The sequence below is a fragment of the Vitis vinifera genome, chromosome 17 (genome assembly GCF_030704535.1).
Source record: "Vitis vinifera cultivar Pinot Noir 40024 chromosome 17, ASM3070453v1".
NCBI classification, from domain to species: Eukaryota; Viridiplantae; Streptophyta; class Magnoliopsida; order Vitales; family Vitaceae; genus Vitis; species Vitis vinifera.
This window is the reverse complement of record NC_081821.1, coordinates 3,764,693-3,777,438: the sequence shown is the minus strand read 5'-3', so window position 1 is coordinate 3,777,438 and position 12,746 is coordinate 3,764,693. Positions and strand designations below refer to the sequence as shown.

General features: G+C 36.6%; 1 protein-coding gene across 9 annotated transcripts; it reads left to right on the top strand.

Moving 5' to 3' along the window:
- The first annotated feature begins 5 nt into the window (after positions 1–5).
- On the top strand, positions 6–12,018 carry L-CDES (cysteine desulfurase 1, mitochondrial-like). 9 transcript variants are annotated; one of them, XM_059733893.1, is made up of 5 exons: positions 6–2,058; positions 9,161–9,271; positions 10,761–11,050; positions 11,229–11,439; positions 11,536–12,018. In XM_059733893.1, the coding sequence occupies exon 1, from the start codon at positions 484–486 to the stop codon at positions 1,939–1,941; it is 1,458 nt and encodes a 485-aa protein (XP_059589876.1). In that variant the 5' UTR covers positions 6–483; the 3' UTR covers positions 1,942–2,058; positions 9,161–9,271; positions 10,761–11,050; positions 11,229–11,439; positions 11,536–12,018.
- Positions 12,019–12,746: the final 728 nt, after the last annotated feature.

The following is a 12,746-nucleotide window of genomic DNA, read 5'->3' as shown; positions in this document are numbered from 1 at the left end:
TTTTTTTTTTTTTTTCGGTTTTTACAAATCTAAACCACGGTTAGCTTTTGCAATTCAGGCAGGCTGGGTCCAGGTATAGGACAACTCAGCTCCATCTTCTAACTTGACCCAGACAATCCTAGCTTGGCTAGAGCAGTAAAGAGTCCAGCATTTTATTGTGCCAATAGAATCTCAAACGGTAACTTAACTAAAAAATGAGTAGAAAAGGGTCAGGCCTGGTGCCAATGGAAGACCGGAGAAATAGGCTGTTTGATTTTATTTCATAAACTCTGGGGCGTTGGTGTTGGGTGGGGGTGGGGAGTGGAATATGCTTTTGAATGGGTTGAGTTGTTAAATAAAATTTTGTTCATCAAAATAATTGCAAATATTTTTCGTAAGAATTTTGGCAAATATTTTCGAAAAATGAATAACCAGCGCCGGCTGCCTACGTCAGAGAATCCTATGTTGTGGTGAGGATTGAGGATTTGAGGACTAGAGGAGCACATGCAGAGGGTGGTGTACTTGTCTGCATGCTGCTCCACGTGGATAGTTCGCTGCACATGCCCCATTTGTCACTCCTCAACAGACCACAAACTCATCACACCCATGGCTTCCAGACTCCTCCAAACCCTCAAAACTACCAGTCCCACCTGCCGCCTCCTCAGCCACCTTTCTACGGCTACAGCGGCGGTGGCGGCGAAGGAATCGTACGAGGATGCAGATGGGATTAGCATGAAAGGGGTTAAAATTTCTGGAAGGCCGCTTTACCTTGATGTGCAGGCAACATCTCCTGTGGACCCTAGGGTTCTCGATGCTATGCTTCCCTACTACCTCTCCAGCTTTGGGAATCCTCATTCCCGGACTCATCTCTACGGCTGGGAATCGGAACTCGCTGTCGAGAAGGCAAGGGCACAGGTGGCGGCGCTAATCAACGCCTCTCCTAAGGAGATTGTCTTCACCTCCGGCGCCACTGAATCCAACAACATTTCCGTCAAGGGCGTCATGCACTTCTACAAGGACAAGAAGCGCCACGTCATCACTACGCAAACGGAGCACAAGTGTGTTCTTGACTCCTGCCGCCATTTACAGCAGGAAGGTTTCGAGGTTACGTACCTTCCGGTAGGGTCTGATGGGATTGTTGATATTGATCAAATTCGGTCCGCGATTAGGCCCGATACAGGGCTCGTGTCGGTGATGGCGGTGAATAATGAGATTGGCGTGATTCAGCCGATTGAAGAAATAGGGAAGATGTGTAAAGAGTTGGGTGTTCCTTTTCATACTGATGCGGCTCAGGCTTTGGGCAAAATTCCGATTGACGTGGAGAAGATGAATGTGAGTTTGATGTCTTTGAGTGGGCACAAGATTTATGGGCCCAAGGGAGTTGGGGCCTTGTATATGCGGCGTAGGCCAAGGATTAGGGTTGAGCCGCAGATGAATGGTGGTGGGCAAGAAAGGGGAATTCGCAGTGGGACAGTCCCAACTCCGCTGGTTGTGGGAATGGGCGCAGCATGTGAGCTGGCAATGAAAGAAATGGAGTATGACGATGAGCGAATCACTGCTTTGCAAAAAAGGCTGCTTAACGGGATCAACGCAAAACTTGATGGTGTGGTGGTAAATGGGAGTAGGGAGAGGAGGTATGCTGGGAATTTGAATTTGTCTTTTGCTTACGTTGAAGGGGAGAGTTTGCTAATGGGGTTGAAGGAAGTGGCAGTTTCCAGTGGGAGTGCATGCACAAGTGCAAGTTTGGAGCCCTCATATGTTCTAAGGGCGTTGGGGGTGGATGAGGATATGGCTCATACCTCTATTAGGTTTGGGATTGGGAGGTTTACCACAGACGCTGAAATTGATAGGGCTGTGGAACTCACGGTGCAGCAGGTGGAGAAATTGAGAGAAATGAGCCCACTCTATGAAATGGTGAAGGAAGGAATTGATATTAAAAGTATACAATGGGCACAACACTGAGATGAAATGTTGCATTGAGCATGTTGGCAGTGTTGCATTTGGAATGCATGACAAACGAAAACAAGCATGTGAAATAAACTATTCATCTGTATGGAGTATCAATGATGTTTCACCCAGGTTTTCTTTACACTCTGCTTGTACATGCCATATTTATTTATTTATTTATTTTATAGTGTTCAGAAGTTACTAAATTATTAAATTTTGCACTAGATGGCTACTTTGAATAATTGCCCAGTGTTTATGTGCATTACTTATACCTTTAGTTGGTTGAGATATCATATCTTAAAATTTTCAGCTACAGTTGCAAAAGCTGCTTTGTTTGATATGCTTTCCATTGTCCAGTTATTTTATTGTGTGATTCAATGGTGGTTTCTACTTTTTCAATATGCATGGTGAACATACCATATTTGAATAGTCTTGGATAATTGCACCTCCATGTAATATTTTAGTATGTGTACTGTTTACACTCCTAAAAGAAATTAATCATAAGTTTGTCCTGCTTGATAGTCATGATCTAATTTCCCTATAAAACTAATGTCACCTTATATTTGAGACTTTAGAACCTGAATTTACTTAGGAGCATATCCTTTAAAAGGTTGTGGTGATGTATGAAACAAATGGATTTTCAAGACTCTTAGATAGCTTTATGGACTATGTGGTACTTCTCTCACAAGTTGTAATGACTCACTCTCAACCTTATACATGTTGTCTACTTTGAACCCAAAGGGGCTCTCATGTCTTTAAAACACATCTACAAAGTTAAGAAGAGTCCATGCATATATAGTCTCAGTAACTTTCTCCCCTATCTGATCTGAGATATCACAAAGACTTCTCATACAAACATAACATCCTTATTGTGTCTCATGAGATTATGAATTCAAACAGACAAACACCTTTTGCGGGGCCAAACAATGCCCCACACTGGGGTCGGGGATCAACTCTAATACCATATGTAACGACCCGCTCTCAATTGTGTAGATTTTGTCCGCTTTGAACCCAAATGAGCCCTTATGGCTTTAAAACATGTTTACAAAGTTAAGAAGAGTCCATACATATATAACCTTAGTAACTTTCTCCCATTTTGGATGTGGGATATCATAAAAGTTCCTTGAAAAAATACATGAGACAAACTTGGCCCCTATGATATTTGGCCAGTACACTCATTTCCTTGACATCGCTGGTTTTTTTTTATGACATCTAGTTTAGTTAGTCAAATTATGGAGCATGTGAAATTTTTCCTGTTGTTAGACATATATTATCTAATTGATGTGATTCTGAGTAAGATAGATTGCAACTTTTGTTTTATATTTCTCTACACTTCTATTAGGTCTTGTTTGCATTTATTGAAGTTTTCTAGAAATGGATACTTATTGCATGTAGCTTCTATGAGCATAGGGGTTAATTTCAACCAAGCATCAAAAAGAAAAAGAGACATGCATGGTAGATGATATCATATTTTCCCGCAATTTATTATTGTTTTTTGTTGGGTTTGAAAAAGAATGTTTGATCTCATAAATGTACAAGCAAATATGAAGGCAAAACTAGTTTTTGAATTATTATGTTATGCTAATGCAAATAAATGCAGTAGTTCTTGAGTGAAGGCCTTTATCCAATCTCTTTGTTGGATCAAGCACCCAAATCGTTTCTTGGAGATTCATTGAACCCATGTTTGGAATTGGCACTTAGAATTTGAAGCTTCAAAGGCCCAATCTTGGAGATTGAACATGTGCATTATGAAGATTGCCTCTATGTTTAAGTATTCAATGGCATATAAGTAAATGAACATTTCTTGGCGTATGAGAAACCTATCTTCAGTATTAAATTTACTCTAGTTTTGTTTATGGATATATGTGAAAAAGATATTGTGCAAATAAAAATAAAGTAATCAGAAGTGTGATATATGAATCCATGGACTTTGGTTCTAACACATGTTAAACGTGGGTACTTCATTCATTTTGAGGTCTCCATGTATTTATGTAGAATCTCCTCTCTTTTTTGGTTTACCAGTTGGTTAACTGCTTAAACCTTCCAACTAATAGTTCTGGTGAAACCATCAATTTTTTGGTTTGTGTTAGATTTGATATTGTTTTATGATGATTGTGGGACACATGTTTACTTGTGTTTTCCATTGCATTCCAATCCTAGTCCCTTTGCTTCATAGTTCGAAAGAATCAATTTTATTATTAGGCGATCTCGGCTAATGCTATAAGCACTCCATCAGTGTAGTGTAGTTTCAATCTTGTATCAAATTGTTTTTTTTTTTCCTTTTACTTGAAAATTCATTAAGATGATTTAGACCAAGGATGAAAATAGAGGTTTTACGAATATATTGGTAGTTGGATTTTACAGATATATTAGGATATATTGGTGGGAATTTTGACAAAAAAAATTAGTTGGACAAAAATTGATGAGAACTCATAGAAATGTTGAGAAAAACTTCAATAAATGATACAATAAGAAATAATATACATATTCAAGTTATTTCTTTTAAAATAATTATATATATATAGATATATATATATATATATATATAATATTTTTGGCATTATGTAATAATATATAGAATTTGAAAACACATTAATAATAAAATTATAATATATTTAGTTTAGATATATTGAAGGATATAAAAGAAATGATAAAAAATGTATACATTTAACTATTATACAAAAAACATAGTAAGATATTAATATATGCACATTTAATCTATATATATATATATTTATATATAACATTTGCAAAATTTAACATTGAAAGAGGTTTGGTCCAATGGTCAGATATAGCCCATTTCATGCATTAAGACTAGGTTTGATCCTCCTTGTGGTTGTACTACATGAAATTTTTTATTGGTTTTAAGAAGGAACAATCCCACATCGGAAAGTTGAAGGAAAAAATGATGGATTTAATAAGAAACATCTCATTCCTTCAACATAAGTTAGCTATGGGTTAGGCTTGGGCTTGGGTTGCTTCTCATTTGAGCCCATCACCTTGTGCCTTAAAAATTTTAAAGGTGCAAAAAAATCCGAAAATGGGTGAAATATTGGAATATTGTCGATAAATCAACTAAATAACAATGATATATAGAGAACTTCGGACCAACAAGATTTTCCTCGCTACGTATTGTAGAATATTTTGCCAAAAAATTGGTTATATTTCTTGACATTTTCAACATTGATTTAGACTAAGTGTGAAAAAGTTCGGATATGGGTAGCAACAAGGTTGAAAAAATCGCAAAATGTTGACTATATTTTGGTGAAATATTGCCTATTAGGACTTCTTGATACAATAAATGGTGGAAAAATCTCATTGCGCCAAAGTTCTCAATATATCGTCACTGTTTTGCCGATTTTTATTGATTTATTGGTGATATTCCAATATTTCGCTGATTTTTACTGATTTAATCAGTGCCACATTAGCGCTAATTCTTCTTTAAAACATTCCAAAAATTGAGGAAAGGGCCTAGCCCAACCTAGGAAGTAGTTGTAACACATGATGGTGTGTTCCTTATTAAATCTATTATTTTTTCCCTTTTAACTTTCTAATGTGAGATTGTTTCTTAACCTAAGAAAAAAATTAAAGTGTACAACCACAAGGCCAAGGATAATAATTGAAACTAGGTGCTCAAGTATGCCATAGGTTTATTGCAACCATTATAGATCAAATCTCTTGTTTTGTTATACTTGCACATGCAACTATATATATATATATATATTTTTTTTTTTTTTTATAAGTAAGCACAATTCATTCAAAAGAGGCAAATTAGCCCCAAAGTATACAAGGAGTATACATGGCAGCTAAGACCTTACAAGCAAAAATCCAAAAACTCACCACCCTTATCTGGAGGCTAACCACTCTAGGAATCCTATAAGGGAATGCGGCTCCTCACCGATATACAATTTAGCCTAACCTCAGATGTTACATACAAAAGAATATTTAAGCCTTTGAATTGCTAACTCCCCCCCCCCCCCCCCCCCCCCCCCCTTAAAAGCTAATCTATTCATTTCCTTCCAAACCGTCCAAAAAATAAATAACGGAATGGAATTCCAAAGTTTTTTCCTTTTTTTCCCCACAAAAGCACCCCTCCAACTATATAAAACCTCCTTTACAGTTTTAGGAAAAGCCCACTGAACCCCAACTAATCCCAAAACTAAATCCCACAGCACTAGCCACTGTACAATGAATAAGAATGTGATTTGCATTTTCCTCTTCACAAGCACACAAAAAACAACGATTGGGAAGCTACCACCCTCTCTTCTGGAGCCTATCAAGAGTCAATATCTTCCCCCAAGTGGCTTCCCATGCAAAAAACATAATTTTAGTTGGAACTCTCTCCACCCAAATTTTATTTTTCGGAAAAACGACCTCCAGAGGCCTATCTAACGGGCTATACGCTTCCTTTACTCTAAACTGCCCCATTTCTCCCTCCCTTCCAAAAAACCGAATCTTCCTCCCAAGTTATCCTGAGACCCTTCAATACCTGAAGCAAGTTGCCTACCATATCCAACTTCCAATTGTTAAAATCCCTAATAAATCTCAAATTCCAACATCCTTCTCCAAAATTCTGGTCCCACATTTCTTCTATTGTCGCGTTCCTATGAGCTGCCAAAATGAAGAGATGCGAGAATCTTTGGGACAACGCTATATCCCCACACCAAACGTCAGTCTAGAACCTAATTTTATTGCCTTTCCCCACTTTGAACGCCAAGTTTTCCCAGCACCAGCCAGCTACCTTTAAAATCTCCTTCCAAACCCCCACCCCAAACGCACCCACAACCTTTTTAGTCCTCCAGCCGAAGTCCTCTTGACCATACTTCGCCAACAGCACTTGCTTCCATAGAGCCTCCTTATCACAAGCGAATCTCCAAATCCATTTGCCAAGTAAAACTTTGTTCAAAAGGGTTAGCTTCCTTATTCCAAGCCCCCCTTTCTCCTTATCCCCACACACCACCTCCCATTTGACAAGATGAGCTTTCCTTTCCAGTTTCCCCCCCAACAAAAAATCTCTTTGCAGTTTTTCTAGTCTCCTTGCCACATAATTGGGCATTCGAAAGAGGGACATTTGATACACTGACATGCTTGCCATTGTGCTCTTTATAAGAGTGATTCTCCCACCCTTTGAAATATATAGTCTTTTCCAAAGGGCAAGCCTTCTTCTCACTTTCTCTTCTACCCCATCCCACCCAGAGACGACCTTATTTGGCACCCCTAGAGGCAGCCCCAAGTAAACTGCAGGCAGCTGCCCCACCCTACACCCTAACTCCACAGCCAACTCATCCACCTCTTCCACCTCCCCTATTGGAATGATCTCGCTTTTAGCCAAATTAATTCTTAACCCTGAAGCGGCTTCAAACCAAAACAGAATCTAACTCAAATTCGTTAAATGTTCCTTTTTTGCCTCACAAAAAACGATTGTGTCATCGGCAAAGAGCAAGTGTGCAATGTGGACAGCCCGCTCTCTACCATGCTGAATTTTACATCCTGAAATAAATCCCCCTTCCACAGCCCTTCTGATTAGAATGCTTAACACTTCCATCCCCATGACAAAGAGATAGAGGGAAAGGGGGTCCCCTTGGTGCAGCCCCTTCGAGCTAGAGAAGAAGCCAGATGGGACTCCGTTCACCATGATTGAGAACTTAGTTATGGAGATACACCACCACATCCACCTCAGCCACTTTGAACCAAACCCCATTTTTTCCATAACCTTCAAAAGGAACTGCCAATTAATGCTATCATAGGCCTTCTCAATATCTAACTTACAGATTAACCCTTTCTCACCCCTTTTATTCCATGCGTCAATCACTTCATTTGCTCTTAGAGAGGCATCTAGAATCTGTCTTCCCGTGACAAACGCATTTTGATAAAAGGAGACCACTTTTCCTATCACTTTTTTAAGTCTGTTGGCCAGCAACTATATATATATATTATAAATTAATTAAAATAAAATTATTATCAATAAGTCAATTTTATATATCTTACTATGTTTTTTATATAATAATTAAATATAAAACACCTATAAATTTATAAATAAAATTATCAATATTTTTAAATAAAAAATTACTTATATATATACTATCATTTTTTTTATATCCTTCAATATATCCAAACTAAATATATTATAATCTTAAATTTAACGTGTCCTTAAATTTTGTATATTATTAGAGAATGTCACAAAATATTTTATATATATATATAAAACTTGCATATGTATATTCTTTCTTATTTTATCATTTGTTGAAGTTTTCCTTTAACATTTTTATGAGTTTTTATTAATTTTTGTCTCACCAACATTTTTTATCAAAATTTCTGCCAATATTTCCCTTATATATCCTGATATTTCCATGAAAACCAATATTTTTATCCTTGGGTAGAAGCAATTAGTAAGGATAAATTCAAGAACCATGGGTAACAGCCTATACAAGTTTCTTATTTAGAATGATATTGGACTAGTCATTTCAGTGCAGAAATGCCCTTCTGGATCTGGTTTACATGGAATTGAACTATTTGCTCGGAACAAACTTGTATACTGGAAGGCAGTCATGAGACCCACAAACAGTAATCCTGTTATGATGTAGATAGCTTAGTGTTTTCTTTTGATGGGGATTTGGATGGTGATTATAATGTGATTAGCTTAGTGTATATGTTGAAAGGTGCAAGTTATCTTAATATAGTAGACTGAGGCAATTTCAACTGGACCAGAAAATAGGTGCCTTTTAAGGAGATTAAATGTACTGCATTGGAATGCTTGTTTTGGATACCATGAACAGGGTAAGTCTCTAGAAAGGCAGTGGTTTCCTTTCATGTTTGACTGAACATATAGCTTGTCCATACTCTCTTAATGCTCCACATTCTTTTAACCAACAAGGTGATCATGGAACATTTATCAAACTCTATGTGCATGTATATCCGTAACATTGATGTGATGCAGTTTTTTTTTTTTCTTCTTATTATGTTTCTAACTTGGTGTGCTGGGGATGCATATTAGATTAAACTGATAAACACTTGCACTCTGCATAAGGACCTGTTGTTGAAGATCTGTATAAATATCTGTGGTATAGTATTAACATGAGTGCATGAATTTGTAATTGGTCATAATTGTGTGCCATATCAACTTATAAAGGGATCTTTCAGTTGCCTGTTTGTGAATAACTCTATAGTTGTATGCCACAATTTTCTTTTCTTTTTTCTTTTATTCATCTTTGTTTTCCCCTACTTGTTTATGTAGAAGACTCTAGATTTTGTGCTTCTGAATGCTAGAGATAAGATGGGAAGAGCACATATTACGGAAATTGAATTGGAAAAGACCTATCCAAGATGTCCACCTTCAATTTCTGGGGTTGGTTTCCTTCTGATCTTTTGGATTTGAAGTTGTCCATTTCAGCTTAAATGTCATTTACTTCTTCTTCAGGATGCGCCTTATACTTTTAATTTCTAATGGTCAGTGAACTCAAGACTGAAACATTTCATGCAATATTTCCTAGAGGTCCTGATGGCTAGCTGCTTAAGCAAGTTATGAGTTTTTCCTTGGTTTCTTGTTCACAAGTTCTCACTTTTACGGTTTACTGAAGCTTGTTGACCACTGTTATTTTTCCCAGCACCTGGGGAAGCTACAGGAATTTTGGTGTACCTTGGATAATATTGATACATCTCTTTGGGTTGTTCATCCAAAAGAGCCATCTTGAGCAACATCATGTCGTTAAATCAATTTGGATGAGCTGTTGCTTATTGCACCTGTATTGGTGGTTCTTCATCTCCTTCTGTTGTAATTAATGCTTTTTAGGTTTGTCTTTCTTAGGGAATGATTGCTTTATCATGTTATGTATAAATGTGAACAATACAAGATCAGAGTAAGAATTCATCTAAAATAGTTTACTGTGGATGATACCGCTAGCATGTTTTTCTCTCCTTTTTTTTTTCTCAATCAAGTAATGGGGTTTTAAGCTGGGGTAGGTGTCGTTTTATGGGTTCAGATCCAGTCGTAAACTCATTGAGAAAGAAGTGAAGGAGAAATAGCAAAAGATGGTACACACTCAAATTTCTTCATTGGATTTTAAGCCTGCATTCTGGTTTCTGATAGCATTTATAACTCATCCTTGATCCATGAAGTATGTGCAATACTTGTACTGTTAAATCTGAGGTTTTGAATTTCTTGTTCTTCCATAAACTTTTACAAAATAATTCCTCTTCTGGACTATCTTGGGAGTGAATAAGTCCTTCTGGAATGCTTTAAAAAACATGAAAAAAGATGGGAGTGGAAAAAAAGGAGAAAAGTAGAAGAGGAGAGGTGAGAGTGGGTCATAACCTTCTTCTTAGGGTGATGTGTATATGATAAGTCAGTGGGTGATTCTAGGCACACTAGCATAAACCTCAACAGCACATTCCTCTTTCATTTCTTTTACATGAAGGATAAAAGTGAAACCATGTGCCCTGCTCCTCTCAGCCTCTCTCTCCAATTAGATCATTCAAGGAATATTACCTCCAGCTGTTACTATCTCACGATTAAATTAATTATGCCATTCACCCTATTTAATCACCTTTTACTTTCCTATTCAACACATTTCATGAGCTCAAGTGGTCCTTTTCTATAATACTATATTACTTTGTTATTTGTCCTATTAGAAGGGACACTTCAGAGTTCAAATCTCATCTAGTGTTTATCATGTTTCACCTTGGGTTTTTAATTTTAATTAATTTTCTAATGTTTTTTTTTCAATCATTTTCTTGTCTTTTTCTTATAAACATTTTCTCTTCCTATGCTGTATTTTTTTTTTTTTTTTGACAATGTAGTTTTAGTTGATGAGACTAAAACAATGTTTAATTTACAGTCAGAACTATGGTTACAGTATCATAGAATCTAAAGGTCTTAATATAGTGAAGACTTGGATGCTTTAAATCAAACAAGGAGCAGAAATGATGGAGTAGTGAAAATTGATTGATGGGTGATAACTGCACAACCATTTTTGTTATCTTGGATCTTGATTATCAGTAAGGACGATGAGATTGGAAGGGAAGCTGCCCTGCTGTCCTATTTTCTAGTTCACTGCAATGGAGTTGAGAGAAACATATCCTTACCTGTTTGCCTTTGAGAAACAATTCCACATTATGCTGATGAACTGTGAGATTGGCTATATGTTTCTGCAATGTATATGTCACTTCCATTCCCTGTCCGTGTATTTGGTGCATGTGCATAGTACCTAATCTTTACATGCTTCCATTGTTCCAATGCAGTGATTTACCTTTGCTTAACCTTTGTATCAATAATGATTAATCATTCACCATGGTTCAACTTTCAGACTCATCCTGCCCAGTCTTGTTTCATGTCTTCTGTTGATCTCCATACCCATTACTCATATCGGTGTGTCCTTTCACCATAATTATTATTATTATTATTGGTCCTAAGCATATGGTCTTAAATAATTTATTCATCTGAATGCTCTCTTTACCTCCTCGGACAATGCTACCAGAAGCCATAGCAATGGTCATGCCACCAAGGGATGTTTCAAAGTAAGAGTGATTCTCTCATCTGGTGAAGGAATGCATTATCATCTATGCTATCTGAATATTGTTAAGCAATTTTTTCCCTCTTTTTCACATATGCAGAAAGCATGGCATTTTCCGCCTGACAACCCCAGGTGGCATGTCGATCATAGGACACTGCGACCAACGTGGCTTTCATCCACATCATCCTCCTTCAGATGGTGTTTGAGATATGATCCACCTGTCCAAGTGCATGTTCAAATCAGTTTTTTTCTCTGGTTAGTACTAGTGTTCCAAAGACTAAAGGAACTGCCATTGCTGGAACTGCAGCCTGCTTGCTCCTGGAAATAATTGGTACTTTGTGTTGCTTGTGTACATGAAGCTTGTTTTTGTTTGGTTTTTACAAATCTAAAGTGGGCTTTTGTAGTTCAGGCAGGTTAGGTCCAGGTATATAGGACAACTCAGCTCCATCTTCTAACTTGATCCAGACAATCCCAGCTAGGCCAGAGCAATAAATTACCCAGCACTTTGTTATTGGAATCTGAAACTGTCTGTAACTTGGAATTTTTACAAATAAATAAATTTGTTAAAGGAAAAACTAAAAAATGAGTGGAAAAATAAAATTAAGTCATGCACCAATGTCTGGAGGCTGGTGCCAGTAGTAGCGGTGACTAGTGAACATATTCTTAGAAATCTGTTTTATTTTTTACAAAGCAATTGGTTTAAGTGTATAAAAATGAGAGCAGCCACACAAGGTGAAGGAATCATGGAATGAGGTGAAAGGCACATGTCGCTAACATCTCATATTCCGAATGCCAAAAGCAAAAGTGAGACCAGACAAGGGTGAATTTGAGATGGCCTCTTGTTTCCTTCTAATATCTACCCCAGTACTTAATATCTGTTTTGGTCCCTACATGTCCCATTGCTTTTAATGTAGACTTGAAATTTTTTTCCTTAGACATTTCACTGTAAATCCATGAAACAAGTGTATGTCCCAACTTTGTTTTGAACAACTACCATTCGTCATTTAAAATCTAAGATGCAGCATACGAAAACAAATATTAACTTACAAAATTTGTAAGGTTTTCTTAGCAACCAAACATAATTTAAAATCTTAATAATCCAATTACCAATTACTAATTTCTTATTACGTGTATAACTAATCATTATAAAAATTTTATTATAGGAATGCATTTTGATAATTTGGGATATTTTAAATTAAATTATTATATTTTCATATTAAAATAAAAGGAGATATGATAATTAATTTTATTAAAATAGATATAATTAACACTTAAGTAATACATATATTAATATTATTTTATAAATTATAT

What these genes read in the sequence shown, in the direction of transcription:
- L-CDES (XM_059733889.1), top strand. Translation starts at nt 484, where the DNA reads ATGCAGAGGGTGGTGTACTTGTCTGCATGCTGCTCCACGTGGATAGTT.